Source organism: Dasypus novemcinctus, chromosome 24 (genome assembly GCF_030445035.2).
Source record: "Dasypus novemcinctus isolate mDasNov1 chromosome 24, mDasNov1.1.hap2, whole genome shotgun sequence".
Lineage (NCBI taxonomy): Eukaryota > Metazoa > Chordata > Mammalia > Cingulata > Dasypodidae > Dasypus > Dasypus novemcinctus.
Genome location: NC_080696.1, coordinates 29,587,245 through 29,607,041, shown reverse-complemented (window position 1 = coordinate 29,607,041; position 19,797 = coordinate 29,587,245). Strand labels below are relative to the sequence as shown.

Genomic DNA, 19,797 nt, shown 5'->3' with positions numbered 1-19,797 from the left:
CTTTTATACTTATAAGGTCATAGACTGGGTTTTCTGGAAAGTCGATGAGATGAAGAGTGGTTTATTGGGGGGTAAGGACAGAAGTGGACAGTGGAAGACGGCTGGCTTACAATGGTGAGAAACCATTCAGTCCTATGGGGAGCTGTAGATCTGGAAGGACTCCTTGGAGTTGTCCCAGTTGAGTCATGGATTGAGGTATTGTCTCCCTGTATCAACCAGTGATTGGCAAGGTTATATAGTTTTGAGAGCAGTTGCTAGGGAGGAGTTCACCTGCAAGCCTTCAGCAGTAGAGGTGGTGGCCTGAAAAAAAACCTTTTCCAGTACTAGTTCCCAGTACTACAGATAGAGCTCCACAGCATCTCCACAATGGGACTTTCCATGAGGGCAAAGTCGCACTACCACAAATCATACCTTAATCCACTTGGAGGGGCTTTCAGGAGCAGTCTCCTAATCCTCCTCTCCAACCACCATGTGAGAGAAGAAGATAGTAACAATTAAATAGATGAAATTTTCCACTTGAATAGAAAATGGAAATAGAAGGCTTTACATTGATCTAAGAATGGGAGACTTGTCTTATTTTCATATACCAGTTATTCCCATGTTTTGTAATCCTATATGTATCCTTTGGTGCCTGACAAGGGTTGACACCTCTGGAACATCACTCACACTACGCACAATAGAGACTGCTTCTGGATGTCTGGTATAAGGTGAAATTTGACTTATTGTTAAAGCCTCACTCATGATTCCTGCATTCACAAGGCTTCTCCCTTCAGTGTATCCTCTGATGTCTGATGAGATTTGACTTGTGGCTAAATGTCGGAGTCTCGGTCGGTGACCCGAGGTATCGGGAATGAAAGACAAAGAAAGATTGGGTTCAGGGGCTCTGAGAGAATTGATCTCTCAAGCTCATCAAACAACTTTATTGAGTCGAGGGGCTAGTATATATACCCCTAACATACGTGTCATTCAGCACAAAATCAAGTTACCTATTACCCTTACCTCATTCTATATTAACTAGTGATTGATGAACACCAACAAACTTTACTGGAACTATTATTATAAAAATCAGTAACTATACTCATAAATCCTGTTACTCAGGTTGTTCTGTTTTATATGTATTGTTCTGCCTGCAGGTGTGCTTACTCAGCCAAGATTGTGCTCCGCACCGATAATCATAAGGGACAGCTTGACTCAGTGGTCAAGGAAGTAACTTGCTTCCATGGAAACAACATGCCTTTGTTTCCCACAGCTAAAACCTTGCCCACATTCCCTTCAAATATGCTTCTCCACTGAGTGTATCTTCTGGTGGATAAGAAGGAGTGACTTCTCCCCTGTGTATGACCTCTCATGGCTGATGAGGGTCGACTTATTCCAAGAACCTCACCTACATTCCCTACAAACATAGAGCTTCTTATCTGAGTGTGTCCTCTGGTGATGAGGGGTGATTCACAGCTAAAGTCTCGCCCACACTCCCTGCACACATAAGGCTTCTCACATGAGTGTGACCTCTCATGGATGATGAGGGCCGACTTATTGCAAAGGCCTCACCCACACTCCCTGCACACATAAGGCCTCTCATCTGAGTGTGTCCTCTGGTGTTTGATGAGGTCTGACTTCTGGCTAAAGCCTCGCCCATACCCCCTGCATGTATAAGGCTTCTCTCCAGAGTGTACCCTCTGGTGTTTTCTGAGGGTTGACTTATCACTAAAGCCTCACTAACACTTCAGGCACATGTAAGGTTTCTCCCGGAGTGTGTCCTCTGGTGTCTGATGAAGGATGACTTTTTACTGAAGCCTCGTCCACATTCACTGCTGCGTGAGTCCACTGCTGTGTAAGTCCACTGATGTCACATGAGGACTGACTTGTGTCTAAAGCTTTGCGCACACTCCCTGCACAGGTAAGGCTTCTCTTCTGAATGTATTCTCTTGTGTCTTTGAGGTTTGACTTCTAGCTAAAGTCTTGCCCACACTCCTTGCACACATAGGGCTTCTCTCCAAGTGTGTCCTCTGGTAATTAATAAGGATTGACATTTGCCTAAAGCCTCAGTCACACTCACTGCACACATAAGGCTTCTCCATCGAGTGTGTCTGATGGTGTCTGATGAGGGCTGACTTATCTTTAAAGCCTCGTCCACACTCACTGCAATCATAGGGCTTCCCTTCTAAGAGGGTCCCCTGGTTTGTAATGAAGTGTGGTTTCGAGCTACAGTCTGTTCCATACTCTCTACAGTTGATTGCTCTAAATCCTGAGCTTTCTAAGTCCTTCAATCCTTTGTCTGTTACCACAGGCTTGACCCTTTGGGCTAAAACAGGCTCTATTTCTACCACTGTGCTGCCTTTAGAACTTGCTGATTGTCCTTGGGGTGGGCTAGAGAATGCCCTTCAAGTTTCACGCTCTGCTGTCCTTCCACACAAGGGTCTGGAGCTTTCTTCTCTCTCTTTCTTCTTTCCCTCTGTGGTTTCACTCCAGCAACTTTGATTAGAAAAACACTACTGTTCCTCTTGCTTCTGATATGCTAGGCTGAAATCCTCTGGATGGAAGTGATTTTCTGCATATAAGCCTGGGAAGTACTGAAGCACACAATGGCTGAGGAATTGCTGATAGGAGAAGGTAAGAAGACAGGAGGAACAGAGGTAGATTTCTGGCTTCAGTTCTGCTGGAGAGAGAAAGTTTTCAGTTTAAATAGTTGTAAGCAGGGCTGCAGGGCTGTTTGGCCTTGTTTTATGACAGATAATGTCTTATTTCCACACTTGTTTTTTTTCTTCTTCTTCTTTATTTTCTTTTGAATGTTACATTAAAAAAATATGAGGTCCCCATATACCCCTCACCCCCCCCACCCCACTCCTCCCACATCAAAAACCTCTTCCATCATTGTGGCACATTTACTACACCTGGTGAATACATTTTCGAGCACTGCTACACCACATGGACAGTGGTCTACTTTGTAGTCTACACTCTCCCCCAGTCCACCCAGTGGGCCATAGCAGGACACACAATGTCCAGCATCTGTCCCTGCAGCACCACCCAGGACAACTCAAAATCCTGAAAATGAGCCCACATCATATCTCTTCTTCCATCTCCCTACCATCAGCAGCTACCATGGCCACTTTCTCCACATCAATATTACAATTTCTTCTCTTACTAATCACAATAGTTCCCCAGCAGAACACCAGTAAGTCCACTCTAATCTATACTCTATTCCTCCATCCTGTGGAGCCTGGGATGGTTAAGTCCAGTCCCCCTCTACATCAAGAAGGGGATTAGATTGCACATGGATGATGGATGCAGTTTTCCTGTTTGCAGTTGGAGGCACTCTTGGCTCCCTGGTGTGGTGGTTGATCTTCTTTACCTCCTTGTTAGCTGGCCAGGGTAAGTCCAATTAAACCAGAGGGTAGGAGTTGCAAGTCTGCTGAGGCTCAGGGCCTGGCTGTCACATGGACAGTCCCAAGATTCAAGTCTCCTGAGTATACACCTACCCAAACACCAACCACAGGTCCGGTAAAAGTAACAGAAGAGGCATGTGTAGAAAGGTCATATCTGAGTCCAACTCCATCACACTCAGGAACACAAATTTCAAAGTAGGGCCAAGTGGCATGGCCCTGAACTCCATCCAGAGCCATCTGCCATGACCATAGAACCTGTGGGTCTCCATAGCCCTCAGGAGAACCAGTACCTGGGTTTCTATCTACTTTGGCTGTCTCTGGCACCCTGCTGAGGCATGCATAAGCATTACCCCTCTGATGACTACCTGACTCTTTTTTGGAGACTCATAGCCATATAATCTAATTTGTCTACTTGTAATCGATAATTGTGATGGTTAGGCTACTGTGTCAATTTGGCCAGGTAATTGTGCCCAGATGTTTGATCAAGCAAGCACTGGGCTAACTGTAATACAAGGGCATTTATGGACTTCACCATTGACTTTACTGCAGTGGTAAATCATAGATCGCTGGTTATAATTACATCAATCAGGGAGATTGCCATCAGCAATGAATGATGCTTAACCCAATCAGTTGACTCCCTTAATAGGGGAAATGATGCCATCATTGAGAAAGAATTTCCCAGCTTGTCTTTGGACAGTCAACATCTCCCAGTACTCGTCAAGAATCTTCACTGGACTTTCATCAGAGCTCCTGGTTGCAGCCTGCCTGAGGAACCTAGACTTGGGCATCCCTGTGGCTGCATGAGAGACTCTGATAAATCTCTTACTATTGACAGATATCCCTTGTTGATTCTGTTTCCCTAGAGAACCCTGACTAATACAATAATATAAATACAACACAATTTGTTTCCCACCAATAATTCCTTTATATTCCATTTTTATACACTGCATTTTCTATTGCAATCCAGAGAATACACAACAAAAACCTCTTTTACATGTCAATCAGACTAGAACCTTGCAAGTAAGCATTATGCTTGCAAACAGCTTCAGTTATAGTTAGTCTTTTCCTTCTTAATAAAACCATCTAAACCACTGACATTACACTGATTTATACTGCCCACAACTCTTTGCTACTACTTGGAGATAGCAGTCTCTATGACCTATATGGAAATCTCCTTCATGACCTCTTAATATAAAAAGGGACTGATAGACATAAAAAGTTGCTCAGTCTGAAGGGCTTCCAAATGTAGGCACAATATGTGAAATGGTGGCTAAAGAGATTGTCTATGAAATAAATCTTAAATTTCAGATTGCTCAACCATAAACAAATACTGAAAAGGAAATATCTAAGTGCTAGGTTCTCTACTAGGTATTGTGGATTCAGGAGTAGACAAGAAAAACATGAGATTTCAGGATTCTGTCACTTCATGCCCCAAACTAACGCAAAACCTGCTCCTCTTTTAGTTTTTCCCAAATCAGTATATAAGAAAATATTCCATTTACAGCAGCACCTTTCTAGAGATATCAAAACTTGATGATGCATTTCATCAAATTGGATCTTTCCAGTTGACGTTGATAAATGACCATGTACTTGGCCCCAGATTTCTACTGGACCAAACTGAAGACTCTTGCCTGGTCAATAAGCAATGATATCTTTGTGATTAACTGTGTCTGCACTTATGAACTCATGCTATTCTATCCAGAGTGCTAGTTTTCAAACCTTAATAAGCAATAATCACCACAAAATCCTCTATCTAACAGTTAAAAACCTTGAGTTTTCCCCCCTCTCAGCAAACTATATAATGAATTTCTTCATTGGTGTATCCCCTTGCCTATTAAATTAAGTGAATTCAGCTTTTCAATTTTTTAATCTTTTGTGATCTTTGTTTTTGACAGCCTGTTTTCACTTCAGTTGCTTTGACAAGGCACTCACCAGGGATGGAACTACTGGACTGTCAAGTGAATAACACTGTGCTTTGACTGAGCCATCTGTGCTTACATCAGGCTGTTTGCTTGCATCAGCTTTGCCTGGAAGAATCTCTCAGGAGCAATCATGCTCTTAGTTGATGGTGTTTACTTAGGTTCTCTGAGTAAATCACCCATGATTTACTTTCATTATCTGGCCAGTAAATTCCTGGCAGACTCTGAGGAAACTCTAGAATTTTTTGACCCTAACTTTTAGTTTTGATTTTTTTACTGTCTTTTTCTTTGGTATTAATGTATTTGCAAGCATACCAGATCATTCAGACTGAAGTCAGTTACACCCTACAGCAATGAAAAGTCTTTCAGTAGAAAGAATCCCTTTTGTGTCTGTTTTTTGTTAAACATGAATATCTTGTTCCTACTAGATAACACTGATCTAGAATAGCAGTGAGAAAACTATGGCTCACAGGCCTAATCCAGCCCTTTGACTGTTTTTGTATAGCCTGCAAGCTAAGAATGAGTTTTACATTTTTAAATGGTTGGGAAAAAGTCAAGAGAATAATATTTTATGATATGTGAAAATTATATAAAACCTTGTTCTCATTTGTTTGCATATTGTCTATGACTGCTTTTGCGTAGCAATGAGAGCTGTAAGAGAGTCCATATGTTCTATGAAACCTGAAATAGTTAACTATCTGGCCCTTTACAGAAAAACCTGGCCAATTCCTGATCTATTATAATGTGGCAATCAATAGTATTTATCAGCCCAGATTTAAAGAATTATTGTAAGCTTTAAATAAATGAAAAGGAAAAAAATATAGCTTATGAAACTCAAAAGGCCATAACAAATTTGACATTTAATTTTAACCTTTATTGCAGAAGGCATCTCTCATTACTCTTTCCCTTGCAAACTATGTCCCAACCTCAGTGGCCTTGCAGTTCCTCACACTTAGTAGACACATCGCTTCCTAAAGGCCTCAGCACCTACAATTCCCTCTACCTGAAATGCTCTTATCCTAGATACCTAGAGTTCTGTCTTTGGTCAAACACTAGTTACCTCCTCTATGATTACAAAAAACCCAATTTCAAAAGTCACCTGAAATTTGGCAACAGAAACCACTAACCACCCTTATTTTAAGGTTGTCAACAGGTTTAAACTGAGAAATTACAGGGCAAACTGATTTTTTATTCTCCTACCTAGTAGACAGGTTTAATCTGCCACACCTAGTCCCGCCCTCAAAGCTCTTGCAAAGAGAAGCCCTTTCCCAATAGTTCCTACAATCAGATTTCTATATGACCTTTCCATCCTGCTTAGTCTAATTTGGGCTCCAGGAATATTTAATCACATATATAACTGCATATTTAATTTTTAACAATTTGAATAGAGCTCTTTCAAGAATTTTCTTTTGTTAATTTGATATTATCATCCTGATGTATGAAGATATACACTGAGCAGATGGGCAGACACAAATAGACTTAGACACAGAAGCACAACTCATTGTTGTAACTTATAATTTGCATTATTTTATATACCGTTTAGTTCAATTTGGGTTCCAGAAATATATATTACTTATATAACTGCATATTTAACCCCAACAATTTGAACAAATAATTTGGCAGACATGAATAGTTTGACACAGAAACATAACTTAGTTACTTAAAACTTTCATTTTTACAAAATAAGTGTGACTGCAAAACATTTCAAAGACCTGAAAGTTTTTCTTAATTTGCACTATGACCATGCAGTTTTGCACAAGAATTTTGTTTCTTAACAAATGGCTTGTAACCAAAATGTTCCCACGGCTTTAACACAATTTTCTTTTGTTTCAGAACCTTATATTTTACTTTGAATTTCATGAGAGAAAGCAGGGTTACTAATACCAATAGGACAGGACACAGGGATGTCTCACATCTGCTTTTCCCTGGACTATAGGGGCAGAAGCTGTTATGAAATAACCATAATCAAAGGCAAGGGGTGAGGCTAGGCTTGAAGTGACCATAAATGAAGGTAAGGTTAGATAAGAATTTATACTTACAATAATAGTTTCAGGCTAAATTTACCCAGTTATAATTTCCGTTATTATCCTTCTGCTGTTTTATAATATAAATGCATCTATAAATGATCTTAACTCTTAGTTACAGTTTTCATTAAGTTTTAAACTTATGGTGAATTGGATACCTTTATTAATTAAGCTGTTGTAGAATTTGAGAGAAGTTCAATTATTTGAGTATAGAGAGGCCAGGACTCAGGAATGATTTTGAGAAGGAAAAATGGTTTATTGACGGCCGGCTGGACTTGGGAGCTTTCTGTTTGAATCCCGAGCCCAGAACAAGATTTTCAAACATCTTTTATACAGAGAGAAAAGGCCAAATGGTCCCTTTGTTTCAGTTCTCAATAGGCTTCAATTAGCATATATATCTTCCACATCTTAGGTAAGCTTTTAGCATGGACTCCAGATATTCTAGATAAGCTTTTAGCATATTTGGTTTTTGCATTTCCCCTAAATACTTAAAGTTTATAGCCCTTGCATTGTTAAACTGTTTCCTGGGACTGGAGCCAGTTGCCATTGTCCCTAAGGGCAGGACTGCAGCCTCTTACCGTTCCACACCCACAAGTCAAACAGCTTAGTTTATCTCTGAAGGGACAAAGAGCCTTCCACCCACAGCCCACATCATTCCCCCCTTTTGCCAAAGTTTAACTTGCTAAGCTTTGGCATAATTATTGTTGGAGCTATGAGGTGGATGGCTGTTTGTTGTTTTGATTGATTTTATTTATCAGTCTTTAGTACAGCATCCAGGACTGTTTTTAGAAGTTTAGAACTTTTCATTCTGGACAGCAGAATCTTGGGCAAGGGCCTCCTGCAGTTATTCTGCTGCCACTGGCACTCACGTGGATTTCCAGTCAGGTTCCAGATCCATCTATTACTTTTATTTTACTCTTAAAGAGTTTACACCTTTAATTTAAAAGGGGTGCTGAAGGGAGACGATCTCTTTTCTGTAACTGCTTCCTGCTGGCCATGGGCTGTAGTCATTGCCTAATAAGGTGTAAAACTCTTATTAATTTATTTTAACTGGAGGAAGATGGATCTAGCATTCTGTACGAAGTTGGATGAAGTTTTCATATGGTTAATAAGATGTTCACTCTGAAAGAAACAAACTTAATTAAAAATTTGGAATACCCGTTTTTAAAAGAGGACATTGGATTACAGAGGTAGACAAGGTTAGGTGCCTATAAAGATGGCACTCCTTCTTAAAAGCTGGTGGGAACAGCATATATATTCTTTTTTAAGTTATTCATCTTTAGAGAGAAATTGCAACAGACACTTAGCTTTGTCTGAAGACACATTCCAAGCTGTTTAATGATTGGCACTCATTCGCTCTGTCAGATGCTCCTGGTGAACTGGCACTCCTTGGGCAACTGGCTTCACTCAGGATTAGAACACTAAGTTGGAAATTCTCTTGGTTTTCACCTGTGGAGTGATTAGAACTACAGAATAAAGGTTTTTTTTTGTTTTTTTTTTACACCTTGGTTTTAATTGTACAATTTCTAGCAATTTTGACTTGTTCAATAGCTGACTCAACATCAGCAAGCAAGCCTCACCTTTGCTACACAGCAGAGTACAGTAGAATATAGAAGTTGACTGAGACTGGCTGAGACTGCCACCTTATTCTATAGACATGTTATTAACTGTTTAGAAAATGATTTTACCAGGAATTTAACATGTCTAATATACTTCTGCACTTGATCCAAAATAGAAAAGATAACATTACAATTATTAGGCATATATTTAGTACAGGATAAAAGTACAGCACTTAATATTAACTAATGTATTACTTAATGCATAAGGATTCAGAGTTGCAATTATTAGTTTTGAGTTTCGGGTTTGTAATACCTTACATGTTATCTCTCCATGAGAGCAGGCCATAATGCCAATTGTGTTTATGTTTCACTTACAGGATCCTGGTATCATGGCTCCACTTAGCATGTTCTTCAACGCAGTGAGCAAGTTGCAGCATCCTTCATCTCAGAGAGATTTTCCAGGATTCTACTAGCCTGGTGCATAGTGCTCTCTGGCACCATGGAACAGTGCCAGTCTGGAGGTGATATCCATTGTACACTTGGCTGTACCGAGTCATTATTGGCTGCTGCAGGAGCTTGAAACTGCAATATAGTTTCCATCGACTTCAGGAGCAGAACCAGAGACTGATATAGCACATATTTTAATTGAGGGGTCAGTGACCAGCCTAGCCAATAACTCACATGGAGAGGCCACCTGTAATGTATTCAAGGCCTGGTTTGAATGCACAAGAGTTTGACAATGTTAAAGTTTATTCCGTGTTTTTATATATATTTTAAACAACTTAACGCAACCCATATATCAAATGACTGTTTACTTACACAATTTTACTATCAAGATAACAGTAGGTACTTTACTTTAGTAATAGATGAAAAATATTATTTTTCATTGTTAGAATGAAAACAGAATATTTCCAATAGAATCAAGACAACTTTTTATTACCATTTACTTACATGTGTACTTTGCAGTGGCCTTCAGAGAGGTTTATTATCATGAAGTTATATCTGCTACCAATACCAATCTAAGTTTTTTAGTTAACAATGACTTCTACAACTAGAACTATTTAAACATTTTCAGTTTGGAAGATGTTTTACAAACTCCTTATAATTGACTATAACCACATTGACTAGCCACCTCATGTTTAAATAAACTTACTAAATTACAATTACCAATGAAAGAAATTTACTCTTTATTTAAGAGAGCATATCTACAATCTTTTTCCTTTAGCCTAATTTCACCAATGTGAACTTACAATTTTCATTACTGTAAAGATTTTGTACATATAATGTTAATTTAGTTTATAAATTAACTATGGGAGATTACACTCAAGTTAAATAAAATTGAAACCATAATAGTTTATGCAAGGAATGTTCTCTTTTTCCCTTACAGGAAGCTAAAAACTTCTTTTCTTTGTTTAAGTTATGAAAATTAATAGTTTAAAAGCATACTGACTACCAGGTTTTAAAACACATTACACAATTATTTAATTTTTTTTTTTTAAATCATAACCCAGGAAAGATCTCTCCATAGTTTTTATGGACTTTCCTTTACTTACTGAAATTTGTTAATAGAGCCACTAATTACCTTTATTTTGTTGGAAAGAAATCTTCTGAAAGAAAATAAGGCTCACCAGATTGTGGAGAAGAATTTATTCTCAATCTTGCAAGAAGGTGCGCAGAGCCAGATATGGCTGGTGCCCCAAACAAAGAAAAATGACACAATTTATACCCCTAAGCCTAGCATGCAAGCTCTTCCTGTTTTTCCATAGATTGGATACTTCAGAAGTTACAGCTTATCTGAGATCTAACCTTCCCACGCAAAAGTTTGTGATTTAACTGCTTCCTCTATCACATTCCAACCATTTTAGTTTTTACCTGCTCCCCTTTGTCAAATAAGGAATAGAATTTAGTGCTGAAATGGCATCGACTTAGTCCTTCTTGGGCATCCTTCCACTGCCCATAGGACTGGCCTAAACTGGTCTCCTCCACTGCTGTCCAACCCAGGAGTGGGAGACTGAGGCAGCAGGCCACCAGGTTACACCAATCAACAATTTTTTTCCTTACGTGAAAATTAACCTAATCTTTGTTTTTTTTTTTTTTGTTTTTTTTTTGTTTTTATTTTATGGCTGACAAAAGGTTTAAACTGGGTAATTTCAGGGAAAACTGATTCTTAATTCCCTATCCTAGTAGATAGGTTTAATCTGTCACACCTAGTCTTGCCTTTAAAGCTCTTGCAAAGAGGAGGCCCTTTCCCAATTGTTTCTATAATCAGATTTCTATGACTTTTTCATCCTGCTTAGTTTAATTTGGGCTTTAAGAATATTTACAAATATAACTGCATATTTAATTTTTAACAATTTGAATAGACCTCTTTTAAGAATTTTTATTTGTTAATTTGATATTATCCTGATGTATGAAGACATACACTGAGCATTTTTTTTAAAAATGGGCAGACACAAAGAGTTAGACACAAACACAACTCATTGATATTACTTATAATTTGCATTATTTTATATACTGTTTAGCTTAATTAATTAGGGGTCCAGAAATACATATTAATTATATAACTGCATATTTAACCTCAACAATTTGAACAAATAGGAAGATATAAATAGTTTGAGACAAAAACATAACTTTAATTACTTTAAACTTCTAATCTTTACAAAACAAGTGTGACTGCAAACATTTCAAAGACTCCTGAAACTTTCCTTAATTTGCACTATGACCATGCAGTTTACCACAAGAATTTTCCTTCTTACTTAATGGATTGTAACCAAAATGTTCTCAATGCTTTAGCACCATTTTGTTTTAGAACTTTATATTTTACTTTGAAATTAGCAGAATTTTGGATAAGCAACAAGATTAATTTTATATATATTTACTGAGGCTATTTGAAGCCTCAGGGAGACAGACTGCTTTCTCTCATGAATTGCCACTCTTAGGACTTGACACTGACCGTCAAGGCAGGGGACTTCTCCCCCTCCACCCCCCTTTTTGATTTTGGAAATAATAAAACTCCAGTGGTCTTTTAACCATATTCTATCAGGCAGCAATTTATTTAGTTTACACTTGAATTCATGAGAGAAAGGGTTACTAATACCAGGAGAGGAGACAGTGGTGTCCCAGCTCTTCTCTGGCCTATAGGGGCAGAAGCTATTATGAAATAACCGTAGGCAAAGGCAAGGGGTGAGGTTAGCCTTGAAGTAACCATAAACTAAGGAAAGGTAAAGTTTAGAGTTTACACTTAATAATTTCAAGCTAAATTCACCCAGCTATAATTTCAGTTATTACCTTTCCACTGTTTTATAATATAAATGCATTTATAAATGATTTTAATGACAAAATCATCTTCTGTTTCCTTAACAAAGAAACACATTCCATATATCCCACATACTAAGTTACCAGGCAAACTTCTTACAACATATAATTGCCATTAATACTAAACAAGCTTGTTAAAATAATGAACTTTTCTTCACTTTAAATACTTAGTAGCATGTAATACCAGAAACAGTTTCTTTGGAAGCAAGTTGGCAGGGGAAGCTGGCTGCCAAATAAATTTGTTATAAAATTACTTTTATTATTATTATTATCAATTCAGTTTTTTGTTTAATAATGACTTTCTGCAATTTGCCATTTAAATACCTTAATTTAAACAATGGTTTGTAAAACCTTTATAATTATTTATACCTTTAAGACAAATTTTACCTTCACAGAACACATTCTCTTACTTAAAGTTACTACAATACCTTCTAAGAACCTGGGCAGAATGCAAACGTATTTTGGCTTTGACACCCTAAGGAGGGAACTTTACTGCATTTATTCTGATTCTGCTTTTCACCCCCTTCACTTCCCCCCCTTCCAGGCAGTCGGGTGCACAACAAACAGGAATGCGGCTTATGAATAGAAGGGTGAACTCACTGGAAAGGGGCAAGCCGCTCCCCCCTTTCCAGCTTTCAGGCCAAAATGGGCAGACAGAACCTACTCAAATTTGGCAACTCTCCCGGGGACCCAGCCACCCTGACTGGGACATCCCCAACAAACTTGGGTGCGTGGCGTGGACACAGATGTCCTCCAAGCCCCGGCGAAGGGCCAGACCAGAGACAAGACAGCAGAGCGTGCACAAACACCTAGACTCCACAAACATCCAGACTCCTCAGCTTTTGCCCCAGAATCATTTCACCCCCTTGCCAATGGCAAGGGAGGGCTCCAGCTCAGCTGTAATTCTACTTTACATAAGGACACAACTCCAACACTAGCATTGAGCTGACACAGACAGAAGCACAAAGGTCACTAATCTGACCCACAAGTTTATATATTTATTTTCACCATGGCTGCCCCCACAGCCATCACAAACCTCAGAACACTTAACATTTGGTATAAAGCAAATTCATTCACAAATTAGCACCATAACAAAAGATTTCAGCTAGACTTTTTCCACTGTTTAAACTTTACACCCAGACCAAGCTCCACCAGAAAAGCCGGTCCATTTTCCTGTAACCAAGTTTTGTTTTCCTTAATCTAGACCAATTTCCAGGACATTAGGACTTGAACCTATAAATAGCCCTTCCTATTAAAATAGAGACTCCACTCCTTTAGTGGATATAAGACCAGTACCAGATTCTAACATGCAGTTAGACAAACCCAAAACACCAGGGCTTTTCCCTGGTTCTTCTCCTTTTCCCAAGCCTAGAGAGAATGGCTTCCCCCCAACCTTCTGGGGCTACTAGGGTTCTCTCGGGAGGTGATCAGCCTCCCCTTCCTAGCAATTAAAGCTAGGGCCTTCCAGACTGCTCACCCGGGGAGTCTTACCTTCTTCCATGTTCGGAGTTCTTTTTCATTCCCAGAATCTTTCTTTTTAGACCTTCCATTGCCCTCGATTTTTGTCGGGAAGATTCTGGTGGAGCCCACATCTTTTCTGGATTAAATTTAATCCAGGGGCGCCCAGATTTGGGGTTCACCCGAGTCCTCCCGGCTTCCTCGGGGATTTGGAAGGGGCAGCAAAATGCTACTGTCTCTGGCCTTCGTTTGTTGTCCCACCAGAGTCACCAAAAATGTTGTAGAATTTGAGAGAAGTTCAATTATTTGAGTATAGAGAGGCCAGGACTCAGGAATGATTTTGAGAAGGAAAAATGGTTTATTGATGGCCGGCTGGACTTGGGAGCTTTCTGTTTGAATCCCGAGCCCAGAACAAGATTTTCAAACATCTTTTATACAGAGAGAAAAGGCCAAATGGTCCCTTTGTTTCAGTTCTCAATAGGCTTCAATTAGCATATATATCTTCCACATCTTAGGTAAGCTTTTAGCATGGACTCCAGATATTCTAGATAAGCTTTTAGCATATTTGGTTTTTGCATTTCCCCTAAATACTTAAAGTTTATAGCCCTTGCATTGTTAAACTGTTTCCTGGGACTGGAGCCAGTTGCCATTGTCCCTAAGGGCAGGACTGCAGCCTCTTACCGTTCCACACCCACAAGTCAAACAGCTTAGTTTATCTCTGAAGAGACAAAGAGCCTTCCACCCACAGCCCACATCAAAGCTACAAGAATTTTATTAGTAACAATCGTGTGAAGTTCTGCCTTTTCCTAGTAATGGAACAAATTCTTATCTGCGAGTTATGCATTTAATTCACCAGCAAGAGAGTACTGGCATTTAAATATTCATTTTTAAATTACCTTTTTACCATGAATTCTTAGGCACCAGCAACTGACAAAAGCCAATCACAGATTTTTTCCTCTGTAGTTTTACAACCCTGTTGTTCCCAGCCAGACCATTAAAAAGGCTATCAAGTGATTAGAGGTCTATTATTCCAAGTGATAGCCTCCTTTCTTCAGACAAGTTTACAGTTCTAAAACATTTCAAAGCATTTCTACATAGTTTCACAGAGAGAGAGGGACTTGGAAAAGCAGAAGAACCTGGGCAGAATGCAAATTTATTTTGGCCTTTGACACCCTAGGGAGGGAACTTTATTGCATTTATTTTGATCCTGCTTTTCATCCCCTTCACCTCCCCCCTTCCAGGCAGTTGGGTGCACAGCAATCAAATAGGCATGCCGCTTATGAATAGAAGGCATGGACTCACTGGAAAGGGGCAAGCCACTCCCCCCTTTCCACCTTTCCACCAAAATGGGCAGAAAGAACCTACTCAAATTCGGTGCCCCTCCTGGGAACCCAGTCACCCTGACTGGGGTCAGCCCCAACATACCTGGGTATGTGGCATGGACACGGACAGAGACGAGACAGCAGAGCATGCACAAACATCCAGACTCTGCAGTTTTGCCCCATAATCAATTCATCCCTTACCAATGGCAAGAGAGGGTTCCAGCTCAACCAATTCTGCCACTTTACATAACCACTCAATTCCAACACCAGCATTGAGCTGACACAGACAGAAACACTAAGGTCACTAATCTGACCCACAAGTTCTATATATATCTTTTTCAGCACAGCTGCCCCTGCAGCCATCACAAACCTTAGAAAGAGAGAACACTTAACATTAACATCTGATATAAAGCAAATTCATTCGCAATTCAGCACCGTAACAAAAGATTCCAGCTAGACCTTTTTCACTGTTTAACTTTACACCCAGACCAAGCTTCACTAGAAAAGTGATTCATTTTCCTGTAACCAAGTTTTCAAAATCCAGACCAATTTCCAGGACGTTAGGACATCATTTCCCATCATAATCAAGCATTCACTCTTTCAGCGGAGATAAGACCAGTACTAGATTCTAACATGCAGTTGGAAAAACCTAAAACACCAGGCTTTTTCCTTTTTCTCTCCTTTTTTTAGACCTAGAGAGAATGGCTTTCCCCCAAATTTCTGGAGGTACTATGGCTCTCTCTCGGGAGGTGATCAGCCTTCCACCCAGCAATTAAAGCTAGGGTTCTCCTGACTGTGCTCCCCAGGGAGTCTTACCTTATTCCGTGTTTGGAGTTCATTTTCATTCCCAGAATTTTCTTTCAGACTTTCCATTGCCCTTGATTTTTGTCAGGAAGACTCCGGTGGAGCCCACATCTTTTCTGGATTAAATTTAATCCAGGGGTGCCCTGATGATTGGGGTTCACCCAAGTCCTCCTGGCTTCCTCGGGGATCTGGAAGGGGCAGCAAAATGCTACTGTCTCTGGCCTTTGTTTGCAATCCTGGGAGAACCCCCAAATATGTTGTAGAAGATGAGATGGGTTCAATTATTGGTGTATAGAAAGGCCAGGACTCAGGAATGATTTTGAGAAGGAAAAAATGATTTATTGATGGCTGGCCGGACTTGAGAGCTTTCTGTTTCAAACCCAAGGCCAGAACAAGACTTTTAAATTCCTTTTATACAGAGAAAGGGCCAAATCGTTCTTTGTTTCAGTGCTCAATAGGCTTGAATTAGCATATATCTTCCACGTCCCAGGTAAGCTTTTAGCATGAACTTCATATGTTCTAGATAAGCTTTTAGCACATTTTGTTTGCATTTTCCCTGAATATTTAAAGTTTATAGAGTTTGCGTTGTTAAACTGTTTCTCTGGGACTGGAGTCGTTGCCATGGTCACCAAAGGTAGGGCTGCAGCCTCTCACTGTCCCACACCCACAGGTCAGGACACATACAGCTTAGGTTATCTACAAAGAAATGAACAGCCTCCCACCTATAGCCCACATCATTTTCCCCCCATTATGCCAAAGCTTAACTTGCTAAGCTTTGGCATAATTATTGTTGGAATTATGAGGTGGTTGGCTGTTTGTTGTTTTGACTGATTACTCTACAACATGTTCTCTGCTGTAACTGATAGAGTACAACGTTTTCTCATGTTAATAGAATTTGTAATATTGTTGGAATACTAAAAATCTTTTATCCCTCATTGAGATGTGTTAATTAGGAAAGGTTCTTCATGGGAGTAGGAGGACCTCCAGCAGGAGCTTTAATAAATAAAGAGGAAGAAGGTTGACTTAGCCTGTGAATTGGATGTGGCCCCAAGTCCAGTGAAGATGCTAAGGGCACTATACAAACTGGGGAAAATGAGACCGCTTTTGATCAAATAATGACCTATATAGCCTGTTGGTTGGGAATCTTACCGCCCATGAGAAATGAAAGTCTATTTATTAAATGTCTGTTAGTTGGAAGTCTTATTGTTTGTTGTTGCAGTTATGGATTATGTATAAAATGCTTGAATACTAAGCAGAATTTTAATAATGAAACATATTGTGTACTTAAGTGATTTGATGAACTGTAAGTGATATATAAATGTACCTTGTTGAATATATATGTAAATCTCCGTTTAAAGTTTGAACAATCCTGGGACTGAATATATTGAGAAAAAATTTAATGAGTATTGTTCAAACCTAAAAGTGAAAATATCATGCAGGAAGCTTTGTTAATCAGTGAATCTATGCCTTATGGGTCAGCACTTTCCACTTGTTATTTTCAATCAAGATTCTGGTATCGGCTGCTGGTTCAGGACTTCCTAGCAGTGAGCTAGATGTCACAAAGCATTAGAAAAGCATTTTATCTAGCAGAACACATACTGGAATATATTTAGTTTTTGTGTGACCCCCTATGTGCAAAAACATAAAGGGGGAAATGTGGGGAAAAGAGTTTAGATTGTATTTGAACTTTGTATGATCTGTTCCTTACTGTAGATGTTGCAGTTGTTCTTTATTATTGTAGATTATGTTGCAGTTCTGATAGCAAACAGTTGCTCGGTAGTTTCCAATAAATACAATGTGGAAACTAGGGACGAGGCCCTCAGTTTCAGAAACTGTGAGTACCCTGGTCCCATCTTTATTTCCTCTCTTGTGTCTTTCTCTCTGTCCTTTATTTCATAAAGTTCTGCGTTGCCTTCCCTTCAAGCCAACCTATTGGCTGAGCTCTTCTTAGCAACTGGCACCCAACATGGGGCCCAAAGGGAAGCTCAGCAGTAAACTACAATGTAAACTATAATCCATGCTGTGTAGCAGTGCTCCAAAATGTATTCATCAAATGCAATGAATGTGCCACACTGATGAAAGAGTTCGGTGATGTGGGAGGAGAGGGAGGGAGGGGTGGGCAGTAGGGGTATATGGAATCCTCTTATATTTTTTAATGTGACATTTTGTATGATCTATTTATCTTTAAAAAAATAAATTAAAAAGTCTATTTAAAAAACTTTTCTTGAGAAACCATTTAAAATTCACCCACTTTAAGTACAGGCATTCCTTACTTTGCATAGTTCCAATATGCACAAATTTCAGTTACCATGATTTAGTTAAATAATACCAGTTCCCCAACAAAACAGTTCAAACTTCAACTGCCATGGTATATTGACAGTGAGTAACTGCATTAGGCACAAACTTTGCTGCTAGCTATTCAGTCCACAAATTGTGACACAAATAATACACATGATCATGATCAGTAACCAATCACATCACTTCTTTCAAAGTCCATCCTTCCTCCACTGCACTACAGTCACCTTTGTTATATTAAGGCTACCATATATGTGTAGGTCTATTTCTGGACTCTCTTCTGTTCCCTTGGTCTATTTGTCTATCCGTGACCCAATACCACACTGTCTTAATTACTATGACACATACCTTGGCTGTTTTTGGCCCTTCGTATTTATATACAAAGAAATTACCATGAAAAATGGAAGAAGAACAAATACAAACCACAATATAGATGGCTCCTAAAAACATGTTAAGCAAAGAAGCCAAAGACAAAAGAGTATGTACATACTGTGTGATAACAGTTATTTTTAAAAACATAGCAAAATTAATCTATGATGTAAGAAATCAGAATCGAGGTATCTTTGAGCAAGTAATGACTAGAAAGGTTTTCATGAGCATAATGTTCACACATGGAGATGTTGCTTCTTAACCTTAGTGCTGGTCATATGGCCATGTTCACTTTCTGAAAGTTTGCTGAAAATATATATGTTTTTAAATTTCTCTCCCCTTCCCCCTCCACCTCCCACCCATTGTCTGCTCTCTGTGTCCATTTGCTGTGTGTTCTTCTGTGACCACTTCTATCCTTATCAGCGGCACCGGGAATCTCTGTCTCTTTTTGTTGCATCATCTTGCTGTGTCAGCTCTCCGTGTGTGCAGCACCATTCTTGGGCAGGCTGCACTTTCTTTCGTGCTGGGTGGCTCTCCTTACAGGGGGCACTCCTTGCATGTGGGGCTCCCCTACACGGGGGACACACTCCTGCATGGCACAATGGTGTGGGCGATTAAGGCAGCATGCATAGAATCTACCTTTCAGCAATGCCGGTAACATGGCCACCCGGGCTGATACAACAGTAGCTTAGGTCACCCTCTCCCTTCTTTACAGAACCAGTTCGCGCCAAAAGTTCTTACCTTAAACCTGCCTTCCGCCCTAGCAACAGCAGCTGCCAATCCCAGATCGCCACCTATCCTTACCCGCCACCCCGCTTCTCCCTAGAGTATATATGCTCAGTCCCCTCAATAAAATTTTGCAGCTTGATCAGAATACTGTCTTGCTGTCGTTCTTTGTGTCTCTTGTCCCATACCATTCTTCCCTCATAGGATATAGAGCTCCCGTTGATCGTCCCGCTGGCTGGGACACCTGGCACCCAGTGTGGGGCTTGAGACCTCTGAGGGATAGAACGCCACACTAAAGAAGAGCGCTCTCTCACCCACCACACCTGGGATCACCATGAGGGAACTCCTCGTGAGACAGGTCCGTTGAGCAATCACCCAGTGTTGGCGAAAAGAAGAAAGAAAGAGAAAAGAAAAGCTAAAAGGTAGGCTCCCCCCTTCCCCACCATGGGACAAGGAACTTCCCAACATAGTTTATATATGAAACACTTGAAAGAGGCACTCAAGGCATGAGGAACTAGAGTTAAGAAAAAGGATCTCACACGCTTTTTTGAATTTTTGTTAAAAACTTGCCCTTGGTTCCCTCGAGAAGGTACCATAGATCATAAGTATTAGTTAAGAGTCGG

General features: G+C 39.8%; 1 protein-coding gene and 1 long non-coding RNA gene across 2 annotated transcripts in view; both read right to left on the bottom strand.

Annotated features, from left to right (window-relative positions):
• The window catches only part of LOC131275757 (uncharacterized), a 45,838-nt gene that overhangs the window by 14,239 nt on the left and 11,802 nt on the right, over positions 1–19,797 (bottom strand). The window lies entirely within an intron of this gene.
• ZNF343 (zinc finger protein 343) lies at positions 874–2,678 on the bottom strand (the record flags this gene model as incomplete). Its single annotated transcript, XM_071211838.1, is given in 4 exon segments — positions 874–1,436; positions 1,439–1,744; positions 1,747–1,947; positions 2,042–2,678. Coding segments are annotated over 4 exon segments (1,308 nt in total), but the record flags the coding sequence as incomplete, so codon positions are not given.